The 17100-nt window shown below is 42.1% G+C and overlaps 1 protein-coding gene across 1 annotated transcript; it reads right to left on the bottom strand.

The window, feature by feature from the left end:
* Positions 1-1630: 1630 nt before the first annotated feature.
* LOC136098825 (mycocerosic acid synthase-like) lies at positions 1631-16275 on the bottom strand. Its single transcript, XM_065832543.2, has 7 exons — positions 16260-16275; positions 13296-13364; positions 11432-11585; positions 9840-10000; positions 8079-8282; positions 7794-7975; positions 1631-7507 (listed from the first exon to the last, which is right to left on the bottom strand). The coding sequence occupies exons 1-7, from the start codon at positions 16273-16275 to the stop codon at positions 1949-1951; spliced, it is 6345 nt and encodes a 2114-aa protein (XP_065688615.2). The 3' UTR covers positions 1631-1948.
* Positions 16276-17100: the final 825 nt, after the last annotated feature.

Genomic DNA, 17100 nt, shown 5'->3' with positions numbered 1-17100 from the left:
CTGCAAAGTTCCTTGTGCTTCTGCACAGCAACAGCACAGGCAACAAGTACAATAAATGTGCATTTCTCTGCTTTGTAGGTTGCCTGGTTATCGATGAGGTTCTGCCACACCAGAACTGTTCTGGATTTAAAATCCTCCCTGTGCATTTCTCCATGTGCATATGTATATATACACATATAGACTTAACTGTTTCTCATTTCATTACCATGCTCCCCTCCAAAACATTTGGGCAAGGCCATAGGGGTCTCTGCCCATAAAGAACCATGAACTCAGAATGATTCAGGCTGTAAGCAACCATGGCTGAAGAAGTGGTTGGGGACAACCAGCATATACTTTCCAAAGGGAAAAAGTGCCTGTCCACCCTGATTGCCCTGAAGAAGGAAAGGACTGGTTCTGCAGATGAGGAGAGAGAAAAAATGTTATTCAACTTGATTCCATCAAGGCTTTTAGCACATTTTCCCAATGTATCCTTGTAGTCAAACTGATGCGAAAGAGACTGGAAAAGAGGAGTATAAGCTGGGTGGAGTATTCACTGGACTGCCAAGGCCCAAAGGGTGCAGCACAAAGTCCATCTGGCAGAGAGTTAGTAGCAGCATCCTCCAGGCTCTTTATTAACAGCCCAGCTGACAGGACAGAGTCCTCCCTCAGCAAATTCATGGAGGACATCAAGTTAGGTGACAGAATCTGGCATAATGCTAGAGTTGGGTTATGGTTGGACTCAATGATCATAAGGGTCTCTTTCAACCAAAATGAATCTACAATTCTATGATTTCAGGGGGATCTCATAGTGCATGGATACTCCATCCACCAAACAATGCTACCAGATCTACAAGGGACATCTCAGGGTGGATGATAATTAGGTATAAAAGGGGGAAACAATACAAGGACCCTGTTCCCACATTAAGAGACTATAAACAAAGTTTCCTTCAGTGTCTTTGGGGAAAAGTCTGTATTTTCTCGCTGGAGTAAAATAAAGGCGGATGCTAGGATAAGGAAAATTTAAACCGCGAGAGCAGATGAGGGGAAAAAAAATTGAAAAAGACAAAGATACACTTTAAGTTTTGCTTTTTAAACTTTTTTATGATTCTTGATTATTTGGATTTCATAAAAGATGGTTAATTAATAAAGAAAAACAGTTGTTTACTAGATGCTTTACAGTTGATAAATTTTTAGCATTTTTGCAGACAGGAGGAAAAATTGTTTCATTTTTTGAGAGGAAACCTTTGAAATTCACAACATCTTGAAGTCTTTCAAAAGGACACACATATTTATACACATTTGATAATATTCAAAAAAAGAATAATACATTAAGAATATAAAAATGAAAAAACATTATAAACTTATGCTGCTTTACATGTACATTCATCAGTCAGAAATGCAAGCATATGATTTTCTTCAAGAATTTAATACAGTTCAAAAAATGCATTCTACATTGAACATAAAAATTTACCAAATTACGTTGTATATGTATTAACCTACCTACTTCCAGATTAAAATATTGAAAAATGAAAGTAAAAATATTGAAAGTAACAAGTCAAACAACTGACTGAAATTGAAACAGCTAGAGCAATGGCAGAAGAACCTGGTGTGGGTTTTTCTGTGTCGACACAGAAGAATGCTTTCAGCATCACCAGGTGTTCTACCCTCTCTGCAATGACATGTTCTGAGATACTATGAAGTGTCCAGGTGTCTTCAAAGTTCTGCAGTTCCTCAATAAGGACTCCTGTTAGGTTGGAAATTAGGAAAAGGTTCTCCATGTGGAGGGTGGTGGAGCAGTGGAACAGGTTCCCCAGGGAGGTGTCACAGCCCCAAGCCTGACAGTGTTCAAGAAGCATTTGGACAAAGCTCTCAGACACATGGTGTGAACTGTGGGGTTGTCACATGCAGGGACAAGAGTTGGACTCGATGATCCTTGTGGGTCCCTTCCAACTCCGGATATTTTGTGATTTTAGAGCCAGCTCCCATTTTCTGCACTTTCAACCGCAGCATTTTTTTCATCAACTATTCCATTTGCATTGCTTTTTTCTTCTAGAAGAACTACTAAACTTGACAGAGTTGCGTGAGGATCAAGCAGTTTCACAAGAGGTATGTCCACCTTCCTCTCTTGAAAGACACGGTTCTGAATTGTCATAGCTAACATAGAGTCTACGCCCAATGATGAAAGTGGTGTATTCATGGTTAGTTCATCTGGGCTCAGTCTGGTGAGGTCACTCACCAGTGAGGTGATAAAGTCTTCGGATTTGATTAAGGCAGTATCCTGGACCTGAGTTTCCTCAAAGGTTTCAAGCTTGTTCCTGAATTCTTCAGACATAAGTGACTGAAAGCGACTTTTGAGTGAAATAATCTGAGCAAAAACATGATATGATAAGGCTTCAAAGTTTAATTTGACAACAGCTTGCTGTGGGTTATTTGTAAGTAAGCTCTTCCTCAGATATTCATGAATTTCATGCACTTGCAGAATGTCTATGCCCTTGGATTCCAGAATATTCTGAATATGGTTTTGATTGAGCAGTATGCCAAGGTTCAAAGCACCCCAGTTAATGGATTGGCCGGAAAGCCCACAGTTCCTCCTGTAGAGGCAGAAGACGTCCAAGAAGGAGTTTGCAGCTGCATAGTTTGCCTGGGTAGAATTTCCCAGAAAGGAAGTAACGGAGGAGTAGCACACAAAGTAGTCAAGCTCCTGGCCTCTGGTAGCCCAATGAAGATTTAGGGTCCCCGCTACTTTTGGGTTCAGCACTTTCTGAAAGTCAGCCAAGTTCAGAACTTCAAGATGGCCATCGTGTAAAACAACAGCACTTTGAAACACACCTTTGACTGGGCTCCCTGCAAAGATGTTTGTGATGGACTGGAAAGCATTCTCAACGTCCCTGGTTGAGGTAACATCACACTGCACAAACACTACTTTGCTCCCTTTATACTGCTGCTGCAAAGCATCCATCTCTTCTTGCTTCTCACGGCTTGGAATTTTCCTGGAGAGTATTGCAATACCCCCTCCTCCATTCTCAGCTATGAATTTCACTGTTTCAAAGCCAAGTCCAGTGAGCCCCCCGACTACTATATAAACAGCATTCTGCTTAAACAACTTCTTTTGGGATTCGTACAACGGTATATCTGAAAGCACTGTGATGTCCTTCTGCCTTCTCAGTACAGCAAGTGGGACGGATTTGCAGGTAAAATAGGACATCACCGAGTTCATTCTTTCAAAGTTCTCAGTCTGCTGAAAAACAGAACCTGATAGATGTCTAAACCGTTTCATATCCATGGACCTGATCCACGCATGCACAGTCTTGTGCAATTCCTTTAGAGATGCTTTCTGGAAAATGCTGGTAAGTGTAAGGATATGAAAGCTGATATTTTCATGATCAATGTCGCTGACATTCTGGATACATTCAGACTGGCGACTGCCACGCACTATCACCACATCTTTAAGAATGTACATGTGGGCAAGGTCCTCCTGAGACAATCTGCTTACTGGAGGAAGAACAACAAGGGCATTGCATGATTTTATATACTCGAACTTATCAGGAGTGGGCCTTGCAAGTGCTGTTCTCCAGCCCATCTCTTCTGCTGATGCAGAAAGAACATGGCACAAAACTGATGATGGCTCTGTAGAAATAATACCCAGTGTTCTGCCCAGTTGTCCCTTGGGTAACCTCTGATTTAAGATTTCCCACGCAATGATAAAATATGACATACAGGGGACAATCTGAAAGCATGGGAATTTCTTTACATTGAAACAAGCTGTTCCTGGAATCCGAACTCTGGATGATGCAGCGGCTGGATAACATGAAACCACGTGATCTCCCACTTTAACTTTCTTCACATCAATGCCTGTTGCTGTTACCGTGCCACTGAAATCAAGAGCTAAAAGTCTGTGTTTGTCTACTGCTTGTGAATTCCAATACAGCGTATTGCCAAAATTATGACTAGAAACACTGATGGGAAAATAATCTTCTGAGTGGAGACATATTTTATCCAGTTGAATTTCAACACTCCACTTGTCAAGCTGAGTAGCAGGGCTGGTGGATAATTCAGCAGACAAATCTTTCGCTGTGTACGGATCAGAAGTGTGCAAAGTGAATGTTTCTGACTTCTGGAGAGATCTTACAGGTTGGCTGTGGTCCGAATCTACAAAAGGTGTGCGTCTGATTTCAGCCACGTAAGTTCTTCCTTGACTGATGCAAACTTCTGGATAGTCCACAACTTTGTACTTGACAAGAACATCTGCTAGCACTGAGATATCCAGGGAACTGGAAGAGCTGAGGTCAATCATCTGAAATGTGACGTCTGGAACTTCAACAACGCAAGTTCTGGTCATGCCATACAACCCAAACCCACAGTTAATGTGGTCTACGTGTCTTTCTGTTGTTCTGTAGGTGATAACTCTGACTAAACAGCGGCACGCTTTCTCTCTTAATGCCACAATAACTTGGCGATAGGCTTCACAACACTTTGCCAATTGGTCTACCACTTTGCTTGGGAAATCTCCATTTAACTTTTGAATTCCCCACAAAAACAGAATTTCATCATAATCCTCAACATCTGCTCTCATCTTATTCTGTGCGTGGCCTTCCAATAGGGCTTCCCAGTCTTCATACATAACATACCTTGAATCAGGATGCAAATATTTTTTGAGCTGTTCAGCTATCCCAAATTTGTCAGCAAACACTAGGACTCTGGGCATAGTCCCCAGATGTCCAATCATCCGTGAAAGAGACACTTCTTTCCACTTGTTTTCAAACATGAACTCATTGTCCCTGGAAGATTCTTGCTTTGTGAAAATGATGGCAACACGCTTGAGTTCAGCCAAAACAGAGCCATGTTTGTCCATAAAGCATCCACAGACCTCTAGGTAGTTCCCAATGGATTTGCTTGTTCTCATGTATATCATCATTTCTTCCTCCAGCGGGCGGAGCACCACCAGGCTGCCTATCCCTGAAGGAAACCCTGCTCTGGACTGGAATGTCCTTGAGGTCACGACAGTGGTCATTTGCAGAAAACAGTCGAGCAGCACTGGATGGATATGGTAATTGTACATCTCTCTGATGGTCTCCTTGCTCACCTTTATGCTTGTTATAGCTTCCTTTAGTTCCTGGCAATAATGCACATCACTGAGCTGCCTGAATATGGAGCCATACTGAAAGCCAACACGAGACAGTGCTTCATAAACTGCCTCTCTGCTAACCACTGACCGGCATCTTCGATAAATGTCTTGGCAGGAGATGCTGCTTTCTTCCACCACAGCTTCAGGCCCCTTTGTAACTTGGCCTGCAGCATAAACTGCGTTGGAGGAAGAGAGTATCTCAAAGGCTGTCACTGCTTTTTGCGGACTCAACTTGATTCTCAGGACTTGGGAACTCTCTGTGAGAACACATGGTGCGGAAAAACTGATACTCATCCGGCAAGCACTCAGAGGCACTCTAGGTCTTGAGCTGCTCATCACAGAGGCCAGACCAAGCTCCACATAAAAAGCACCAGGGACTAAGGCCACACCATTGTTCTTGTGCTCGTATAAGTATGATGTCGTGTTCTGAGACAGCAGGCAGCCAAACTCCGTGTCGTCACTGTTTATGTCATAAATCAAAGGATGACTGCAGCTGACACCTCTTTGGTTTGCTTGTTGGTGGATATCCAGACGGGCCATGAGTTTTTTGCGATCAAATTGATACCGTGGAATGGTCACTGGAGCACTTTGATACCCATTATAAAAGTGCTGCCAGTTGGGATTGTATCCCAGTTCAAACAGATTTCCTACCAGCGTGAAGAGTGTCTGATACTCTGCATCAGTTTGCAAAGAGGAGAACACTTGGGTGCCTTTTCCTAGAGATTCCATTATGCTTCGTTGCAATGCTCGGTGAGGACTTATTTCCACAAAAACCACATTTTCCCTGTCTCTAGCTGCCGTTTTGATGGCTTGAGAGAAAGCAACAGGCTCACGAGTATGCTGAGCCCAGAATTTGCCCTGAGAATAGTCATTTTCAGAAGCAGCCACCCCAGTCAGAGTTGAAATCACTTCAATTTCCCCCTTCTGTTTCTCTAAAGGCTGTATGCTGTCTTCCAACTCCCCAAGTATCATATCCATGCTGGGGCTGTGGTATGCAGCTGGGACATTTAAAACATGAAGAAAGATGTTTCTCTGGCTGAAAACTTGAGCTAAATCTCTCTGCACAGCATCCACAGAGTCTGAATTTCCCGACAACGTGCAGGAAACTGGGCTGTTGAAAGCTGCAATGCACACCTTTCCCGAGTAGCGATGCAAATGTTCAGCGATCTCTTGAACGGGGATTTTTCCAACCACCAACATTCTCCCGCCGGGAGTCTTCGCCTGCAGCCTGCTCCGGTGATAAATCACTTTGACTGCATCTGCCAGGGACAGGTACCCAGCAAAATGTGCTGCAGCAACCTCCCCTACCGAGTGGCCAACAACAGCAACTGGTTTAATGCCCCAGTATTTCAGAAGGGCAGTTAAGGCAACTTGCACGGTAAAAAGCAAAGGCTGGGAAAGCTCTGGATTCAACAAATCCTTTGGGCTGTGGCCTCTTGCTGGCAGGAGACTGATGGGAGCGTGTTTCTGAAAAAGTGCTTCTATTTCCTTGCACTTGTCTCTGAACACTGGCTCTGAGCTCAGCAGTACCTCACTGAAGTCCTTCAGCGTTACGCCGTTGCCACAGAACACAAACACCAGCTGTGGTTCCACCTTTGACGTGGCAAGTTCAGTGCTCGCTGCCGACATAATCTCTTGCTGCAAGTGTCGCATAGAGTTTGTGACAAACGCTTTTCGGTACCTGCAGTTGGCATGGCTTCTTCTGCAGGCAGACGTATAGGCCAGGCTGGGGAGAGTTATAGAGTTTCTTGTGCTCAGCTGGTCAGCTGTATCAGCCATTGTCATCTGAAGGGACTTACTTGATGCTGCTGACAGCAGAACTAATTCAAGGGGCCTCTTAAAGGCAGGAAGAGGCTCTGGCTGCTTAACCTGCCTGACTACGATATGCGCATTGGTTCCTCCAAAGCCAAAGCAGTTGACGCCAGCTACTCTTCCATACTCACTGGATTCTTCCCAGGGCTCTACAGTTGTGGGAATTGCGAGATTTAATTTCTCTGTATCGATGCTGCTCATCTCCTTTGAGTAATGCAAGGATGGCACAATCTTTCCATGGTGCATCATCAGAAGCACTTTGATTAACCCTGCTGCTCCAGCAGCTGACTCCGTGTGGCCAATATTTCCCTTCACTGAACCAATTTTCAGAATGGAAACTTGGGAAGACCTGTTTTTACAAATGACGTTACCTAGGCTTTCAGCTTCGGTAGGGTCTCCAGCGGCAGTTCCCGTACCGTGTGCTTCAACGTACTGCACAACTGAGGGATCAACATGAGTTTCATAAATACTGCGCAGTAACTTCTCTTGCTCTGTTCGAGACGGTCTTGTGATTGGAGTAATGGACCTACCATTCTGATTTACTGCACTGATGTGTATAATACCCCAGATTTTGCAATAGTCTTCCTTTGCCTGTTTCATAAAAAGGTAAAATTATCTTTAGTAACCTGATGCTTTTTCTGTATAGGAGAAAACAAAGCAACAATACGCAGAACAAGACTGACTATAATGCTGACTTTTAAATGCATGATCCCTTTCTCATGCTAGGGGAAGTGCACCAATGCTTAATGCTTAATAAACGCTTTGTTAATGTTCAACTTGAACTGGAAAATTATTTCTGGAGTAATTATTAGAACTGGAGACACAAATTCAGGCCAGCAACCAGTCTTATTTTAGGCTGCCTCACAAGCAATCTTACCTTTTTCAGTGGTTTGAGGAAAACAACACCACAACCTTCTCCCCTTCCATAGCCATCTGCCTTTTTGGAGAAGGGTTTGCTTATTCCCTCTGGAGAGATCATTTTTGCTTTACTGAGAGACACAAAGGTGCGGGGATCTATTATGCAGTTCACTCCACCACAGATTGCTGCCTCACAGTCTCCTGGAGTGAAATAGAAACATGCTCATGCTGAGATGTCTAAGACGACAAACAGAAACAGTACCAATCCTTATTTCTTTCTGCAGCGTCTCTTCAGTCCCATTACCTGATTTAATTGCTCGCCAGGCATAGTGCAGGGCAAAAAGAAAAGACGAACACGCCGTGTCAATAGCCAGTGATGGTCCAGTCAGATTAAATGTGAATGAGACCCTGTTAGCAGCAATGCTCATGGCTGTTCCGGTACCATCATAATGATTTATTTCACTTACTGCTCTGCTTGTTACGATTTCATAGTCTCGATTCATAAGACCTGTAAAAATATCAAATACGTGTCACATGAACCCGAGCAAAGAAAGGGATGTACAGCTCTGAATGTGCCAGCATGCAACCCTTGAAATTCCTACCTGCACAGTAAGTGACAGCCCTTTCCCAATGGCTGAGCTCACTGTATGATGCAGTTAAGCTCTGTGTAGCCTGCTTAGACCCCTCTATCTCAGTTTGAGAGTTTTTGGTTTCGCAATGGGAATATGTATTAAGAAGTTCCAATGAGAGTAGCAGGGATATAAATGTAGAGGACATTACCTTCAATTCCTCAGCTGTTCCAAGTTAAAGGCCACAGCACAAGCCACATCCAATGCTTTTTATTTATCTTTGGTTTGGTCACTGTGACCCAGTAAGACAGAAATAGAAAAGAATAACAGGGTCTGTGAGAGGAGTTGTGTTCTCTTTCTGAGAACACATGCTTGAAATATGGTGGATACCCAAGTCCATGGGCATGTGTGAGAAATGCAGTAGATCTACTTGGAAAGCAAGGAATAGCCTGATCTGTGAAAGAGGAGCATGTGTCAGACTAAAAGTTATTCTAAAGAGTTTACCCCTGTAGTTGCATTAGCCAACTGCTCTTAAAAGAGACAATTACACCAGCAAAAATGTGCTGTTATTTTATCTCCTTGGCAAAATAGACTGGAATGGCATGGCATGGCGTGGCGTGGCGTGGCGTGGCGTGGCGTGGCGTAGCATAGCATAGCATAGCATAGCATAGCATAGCATAGCATAGCATAGAATAGAATAGAATAGAATAGAATAGAATAGAATAGAATAGAATAGAATAGAATAGAATAGAATAGAATAGAATAGAAACCTGTTGCAATGTTTAACCACTCTCTCTGTAAATATTAATAAATGCTTCTTGGCATTGAGTCTGAACCCCCCCTGGCGCAGCTTTGAACCATTCCCACATGTCCTGTCACTGGATCCTAGGGAGAAGAGCTTGGCACCTCCCTCTCCTCACCCCACCTTGGGAACTGTAGAGAACAAACTTCACCCCTCAGCCTCCATCTCTCCAAACTGGACAGACCCAGAGACCTCAGCCGCTTCACACAGGACATTCCTTGCAGCCCTGTCACCAGCTTTGTTGCCCTCCTCTGGATGCCTCCTTTTTAAATTGTGGGGCCCAGAGCTGCACACAGTACCTTGGCAGCACACTAATATCTGCATGAGGATTTCTGCCACTTTAAAAGGATCTGAACCCCCACAAAACCTCAACCAGTGTTATATCAGAAAACAGTACACTGGACAAAAGTGTAGGCCTGGCTTGAAGCATCATTCCTTGGAAGGGTTGCATAGGGTAGACAGTTTAACTGTTTCCTGCTTCAACTTCAGTGACTGAAGACACTAAGAGGAGCAACTAAAATAGATATATGAATCATTTAACGAACTCCTAGAGCAGCAAAAAAATAACCTGTCGTGTCATAGCACAGCAGCCTTAGATCTCCAGTGCTAGATAGATATGTAAAGTTCATGAGGGAGTGCTTCAGCTTTTGTGAGGTTGAAGTGTCCTTTCTTTACCGTGAAATCTTCATCTTACCAATAAAAACACCTGTTTTGGTGCCACTGACAGCTTCTACAGGGACTCCTGCATCCTCCAGGGCTTTGTATGTGCATTCTATCAGTAACTTCTGTTGTGGATCCATACGTTCAGCTTCTGTATTATTAATCCCAAACAGGTGGTTATCAAATGAATTAAACCTAAAATACACAGACCAGAAAATTGTACAACATAAATACAACATGCATTTACTTCTAGACTCAAAGTACACCATTTTTTTTTGCAATTTCATTAAAAGCAGAGCAGAAACTGATGCTTAGGCCTCAGTTGCCATTTATGAAATTCAGAATCAAAAGGTTATAGGCCAAAGATGTTTTACGTTCCACCACAAAGGATGTATGCTTACAATTATTCTGCATTTCAGAGTTATAAGCCCACTCCTAGAATCTCGTATTCACATGGTTATTCCACTAGTACCAACAGGACTCCTCAGATTATGAAAATTTGCAGATGAGACTTCCTCTGTGGAAATGTGGTCTTAGTCATCAAGTCTTTTAAAAATATCATCTCCTGAATTATTTTAAGGCTGTATGGGCCAATGGCTTTACAATTTAAAATCGTTAAGTGGAGCATAAGCTCAGATACTTCACAGAGATACCCACACTTTTCAAATAATAAACTTAAAATATTTCATGTGTGCGTTTGTCTTTAAAAAAATCTTCAAAGTATGGCCACAGTTACAAAAGAACCAGTCCAGGCTTAATCTTGTATCCCAAGATCAGATTTTTACGCCCTTCTGTCATTTCTTGATTTCAGTGGAGAATTCAATATCTAAAATGGGACTAATCACTGAAGCAATTCTGGGTCCTACAATTCAGACCTGCTAAGTATTAATCTCAGGGGACAATAAGATTGCTTCTGTGCATTTGAACTTGTCATCTGAATAAAGGTCTACAGCCTGAGGATTTATGGTGAATGTGGACTTGAAATAAAAGACACCTATGTTGATCTTACTGTGATTTGCATTAGTCACAGCCCTATACAGCTGTACTCATATCTCCCATATCCCATATCTTCGCCTGATACTTGTGCATACATAATCCGTCAGAATGTAAAGGAGTGACTCAGAATAAATAAAATGTTTATTATTTAAAGGCATGGGAGTATAAGCCTAGAGAAAAGCAAAATCACTGTGAAATTATGAATAGTTAAGTTTTACAAGCACACCCAACACTTAAATTATGCACAAGATCCCCTTCCTGACTATCTAGCAAAACCTGACCTCTCTACTTTGTCTCTAAATTGTCACACCTGCACGCGAACTAGAGCTACTTGTTATCTCAACCAACGGTGTGTATGTACATAGTAGTTTGATTATGTAATCGAAGGTCATATGTGTTCTCAGCCATGTACATATGTGCTTAACATGGCCTGTGACTAAAATTGTTCATCGATGTCACACACCAGAAATTCCCGCAGTTTGACAACTGCGTGTTCATCATGCGACATAACGGAAGCCGGTTCCTCGGTGACATTTATAAGTTCTCCCTTTGGCTTGCACCCTCTGAAAGACTGGACACACTGGTCTAAGCACAAAAAGAATCAGCGGCACGGCAGAGTATTGGACTCACTCATCGAGAAGAGCAGCTCGTGTTGTACATATTTTTCCTGGCTTGTTATCATCTGGATCATACCACTCCTTGGCATTAAATCTCTCGGGGGGGATTTCTACTGTGCAGTTTTTGCCTTCCTCCAGGACTTTCCAGAAATTGTCAATTCCATCGCCTGTTGTACAAAGGTTTCAAGTAGATTAAATTATACGCTCCCCCTCCCCATGCTGCATCAGAAACACACAGTTACAAGGAACTCCCATGTATAAATCTAGGTTGTAAAAGGAGAATCACCAGAGAAAGAAAATATCTTCTTTGGTAAGAGGAAAATGGAAAGGCGTGATTGATCCCCTCGCTGCTTGCCTAAAAGCAAAGGAACTCCACAAAATCCTTAATCTTCTGCTGCCTCTGTTTCCATGCCATGTCACTGCATCCACTACACATCTGCATCATGCCCTTAATGACCACACAGATGTGATGAGGTCTTTCTGTACCCGTACAGCACCACTCCTCAGGCAGCTCCACTGGCTGCAAAAGGTCAGCTCTGGATACTCACTCTTTGAAGACAGACTGAGCTTACAAATACCAGGAAAATGCCAGAGGCATTGTCCTTTGTCCCTGACACTAAAAGGACATCTAAATCAAAAATAAAGCTGTGTCTATATTCTCTGTTGACACAGTGCAACAGCTCACCACTGGAGTGTCAAGGTCTTTGTCCTTGCTGGTTGAGATCCAGAGCTCCAGCTCCAAGAAGTGACGATATGTCTACACCCTCTTCTTAGCCCTGAAAGCAACTAACATGGCATCCACAAGTGGCCCACATTCCTCCAACACACGGCTTGCACCAAAACAGTGTTCAATGCTCAGGCACGAGCCTGCTGCTACATACTTCCTAGCACTTCACTACATTCAGAACCGTTCATGTTTGCTCAGTTAGCTGTGGCCCACACAGCTATCGCTGTGCCACATAAACCTACTGAATCTTGGAATTAATGAAGCCAGGAACTGAAATGTGGTGAGGGCAAGAAAGAACACAAGAAAAGGGAGAGACCAACATGGTCACCTTTAGGGCTGAACACCGACTTCCAAGGACAGAACTGTATTCCACTCCCTGGATTACTTCTGCATTTTTTAAATCGGAATCTACCTAATGTAAAGAGTACGGACAGTTTAAAGGCAGCAGCCAGAATCTAGAAAGCTCTCACAGCTCTCTAAACATCGCCACCCATCTAATCTCAATCAACCATCTAATCTCAAAATATAAAGTTAACCGTCACTTTCATAAGGCCTAATTGTAACTAAGATTGTAAATATGAGGCTGCTGTCTTTTATCATGGCAAGCAATATCTGTTCTTTACAGAAGTCGGCTTCTCATCTTGTACAAGAGGCAGTATTCAGGTGTGTATATCAGAGCTGTATTTATTTAGCTCTGCTCTCTTCCGGGAGCTTTCAATCTGATTACTGTAATAAAGCAGGAAGCTTGCTTTTAGTAAGACTCAATCTATTTATCCTACAAGCAGAGCTGGTGATCTGTCCTGTCCCTAGAGATGCACAGTCCTGCAATCACGCGCAATCGTCCAGCCAGTGCGTGGGCAGAAACCTCAAACCATCCCAGACCCATCCAGTTCATTTGTATGAGTTCCACGCGTGCACCCCAACGCCCTGCCCACAGCCAGCACCACAGGTTTGTCTGTCAGTGCACAAATTGGAACCCATTAGTTATCCCCATAGCATGACCTTTTAAAAAGATCCTACAGGTAGCAAGGCAATGATTTCTACAAAAGTAAGAGACGAACGTGTGGTTTTCCTCCACCTCACCATGAAGGAGTGACTGTGCTTTTCAACAGTCACTCAGCAGCCTGCTTTGCTTTTACCCAAAACTTACCTCCAGGGAAGTTGCATCCTATTCCCACAATAGCAATTTCATCTCCAGTCTCCATCTTCATCTCCTGGGCTGCACAATACAGATATAAGTGTCAGCCAGTTGAAAAAGTTATGCATTTATCATTAAATAAATATTAGGTTAAAACGTCAACTTCCCACAAACACATCTTGAATGCTCTATTGCTGGATGTGATGAGAAATGACACTCCCACAGGTGGCAGGAGCTGTGCGGTCTTTTTCTTGTTGTCTTGACTTTCAGAGGAAAATCCCTGACTAATTCCTCTGACTCCCTCATTCACAAACGCTCCTTTTTACTGTCAAGCTCTGCTACTGCTGCCACCAGCTGATCTGCTCTTGAGCCTCTTCCTAGATCAAGCCTGCTTCTCTTCTTGCCTACAGAAGTGAATTGTACATTGACCAAGCCACACACTCAGCTCTATCACCTTTATCCTATTCATAAAGCAGATCTCCCAGACTCTGAAAATTACCAGCTGAAAACAGACCATGTAAAGAGGCAACAGAAAATCAAGTACCTGAAGGAAGAAAAGATGCGTCTTCCACACACTGGAAAAGTTCCTGGAAGGAAAACCTTATTCCGAGCTCTGCTTTACTGGATCCACAGGCTGCTTAGCTTTTGTTTAAATCAGCTTCCTCTGTAGTCAGAGACCACACTCTACTAATAGGCTGAGTTTCTGCAATTCTTCTGTGAGGTTTCTTACTCAAATCCGCATGCTAAAACTAAAGAAGGAAACGAGTCAAGGGATTAGTGGTCTCAAAATACAAAACCACTTCCTAGAAGCAGTAGCTTTTTGACTAAATCAGCTTTTACACCAGGACAAGAGTAAAATCTCCATCTTATCTAACTTTTAACATTTAGCAAAACAATACATTGGAGATAGCTTGGCATGAAATAGTCCATAAATGTTTTATGTTCTTAGGAATATGATTTAAAAGACTGTCTTTAAACAACTTAATTTGGTTTCCTCTTAATATCAACAAATCTCAACTAGAGCGTAAAGTCCCATCTATTTGTTGGAGGCACCATTTATGAAAACAAAGCACAAAATCCCTATAAACTTAAAACTTGAGTTTCATGTTTGATTCCACTGCTGCCTTCTTTTACCAAGCAGGAGTGTTTAAATATGTAAGTATAAAAAACCTTGTCAAAAGACAAATAGTCCCAACAAATTTCTAAGTCCACTAGGACATTAAAAGCAATATTGAGATTTCCTTCTAAAGACTGACACCTTCTTAAAAGCCAAACAAACAGCAGAATATTCACAAGGAACCTCTGAAGGGATCAAGACCAGCAGTCTCTGCTAGATGCCTTTTTAACTCTTCCTCATCTGATTTCATCCCAACAACCCAAACTCATCTTTCTCCTCTTCTTACTCTATAATGGAAACAGTGTTGGATGAGCCAGGAGAGATCATATCTGGCTAATATTTTCCCTTATTGTGGGTCCCACTGTTCCCAAAAAGGCAGCAAAAAAACACTGTGCTGAGAAGAAACAAGTTTTACTGGCACGGAATAGCTTTATAACCTGCTTGGAAAAGCTCGGATTCTGCTCTCCATTTCATAAGTTGTAAATCTCAGTCCCTCACTTTTCTGAATTCTGAGGTCATTGGGAGCTATTTAATTATTTTTTAACTAAATTATCCCACTTCCCTGATGTCATTACTAGGCTGATGCACAAGATGGCTGGCCTGAAGCTGACTTGAGAATCCCCATATTTTACATGTGTCTAAAGAGTCAGTGCTGGTACCATTAACATCCCCTGGCAGAGCAGAATGTGGGTTCATCAGGTGAACTAGGAATACACTGTGGAATCTCCATTACATTTACCACCTGAAAGCAATAAACGTTAAGCCATATCTTGAGGTATTGGAAAGAATATTGAAATGAATCCTGCACAACTGTAGCCATTAATTTCAATGCAAGTTAAACCAATCTGAACCCCAGTGACCCAAATACAATACGAACATTAGTGCAGGACTAACTAAGAAAGTGCTGTTATTGTCATTGGTTCAAAACATAAGACTGGTTCACAGTTATCCATGCGTTGCCTGGCTGTTGATGACTTGCACAAGTCTCATCACAACTGAAGTATATTCATAAACCAAAAGTAAAGCAACGATTGCTCAATCCTTCTGAGCAATGCCAGCACAGAAATACAAACTAAATACGGAAGCACATGTAGCAATAATGGACTATCATGGACATAGGCAACTATTTATAACTGAATTACAAGAAGTTGGTTTGTCATCAAGTTCATTACACATTTCATCTAAATTTAAAGGTTAAAGTCCAAAATAGAAACAACCAAGACCTGTCATACGGGCAGCACTACATTTGCTTTGTCTCCCATGTCATTACAGTGCCCATCTCTGAACCAAACCTTTGGTTTGTTCTAACCAAATCTATATCAAATAATTCCTAAAGGACAAATAAAATATATGTATATTTCCCCAGGTTTTCAAGCCAACCATTACATCTTGCCAAGACTCAGATATAGGAGAAATAGCTATTCATTTGTCTAGTATTCATTACTTCAGTGAAGTTTTTCCTGTCTTCTGGTGGGAGAACATGCATGAGCAAAGTTCCTGTGGGACTGGATTTATTTCAGAGACAACACAGAGAAAAAGCAACAAAGAAAGTATTTTGAAAGGTTTTTAGTTCCAGGTAGATATTTGGACAAAAATACTTGTGGGTTCTCTGCTTCTATCAAGACAGAAGGGTTACTATGCAAATCACTAGAAACTGTTTTTTCACTGAAGCAGTGCTCTGACCGGCTACAAGGTGGTGACACAAATATCTCATTCTGCATTATCATGAAAACCTAGTAGGAAAAGACATTGACTCTTGGGCAAACCATTTTTTACTAAGTCATATCTCAAAATTAGCTTTGTACATAATGATAATGAATGGATATTTATGTGTCATTGAATGAGGGAGCAGTATTTACCTTTTTCATTATACATCTACGAGGTTTTCCAGTACATCATTATTATTATTATCATTACCATTGTCATTATTATTGTTGTTGTTATTGTTATTATCATAATCACTGTTGTTATTGTTATAGCATTGATAATGACAGCAAGCACAGCAGGGCTGTAGGCCAGGAGCTGTACAAACCCACAGGGAGAAAAACAGCCTCACCACAAAGAATAATGTGTGTGACAACCCCTAGTTCTTTGTATCCGTGCTCTGCACTATGAAGACAGTCAGGAGGAACAGAAGGAAGGGGAAGAGCAGTTTCTGACCTTTAAATTATCTCTCTTGGATTTTTTTTTCCACTTTAATAGTAATCTATGACTGCAAAAATAAGCCTTCTATGTGGCAGTAAATGATGCAAAGCTGCCTGCATGAACTTACTGAGAGCCTGAAACAATAACATTTCCAGGCCCTGCCCCTTTCAGTCTAACTGTGGAGAGTCCGGTGCCATTGCTGATGGTTTGAACACGGACAAAAGCAACTATTTTCCTGGTGATCAACAGGTAGAAGAGAAGACATGAGATCAGAGTGTGAAGATGTTTGCCTAATCTTCCTAAAATGTGGACAAAAAGGAAAGAATGGAGCACAAGAGGATTCCTCATAGTTTCCTAGAAATGGAATCTGGAATCTATATGTATTGAATAAACTCTGAACCTCTGAGTCACACTAGAACAAAAATTACCCTTAAATTAACACAGGTTTTGGGCATCAAATGTAATCTGTTGCTCCAGGTGACAGTAGCAGTCCTACTACATATACTTTCCCCAAGCATATGAAAACAATATTGCTATTAGCAGTTCTGTCATTGG

This window comes from Patagioenas fasciata, chromosome 2 (assembly GCF_037038585.1).
Source record: "Patagioenas fasciata isolate bPatFas1 chromosome 2, bPatFas1.hap1, whole genome shotgun sequence".
NCBI classification, from domain to species: Eukaryota; Metazoa; Chordata; class Aves; order Columbiformes; family Columbidae; genus Patagioenas; species Patagioenas fasciata.
The sequence above is the reverse complement of the archived record's forward strand: the minus strand, read 5'-3'. Positions and strand labels throughout refer to the sequence as shown.

Bases quoted from the DNA above. Each gene is read 5' to 3' on its own strand.
- LOC136098825 (XM_065832543.2), bottom strand. The intron at 10,001-11,431 runs GTGAGTCCAATA...TGTGTATTTTAG, and splicing joins CGAGCTGCTCTTCTCGATGA to GTTTAATTCATTTGATAACC. The intron at 7,508-7,793 runs GTAAGATTGCTT...TTTATGAAACAG, and splicing joins TCCTCAAACCACTGAAAAAG to GCAAAGGAAGACTATTGCAA.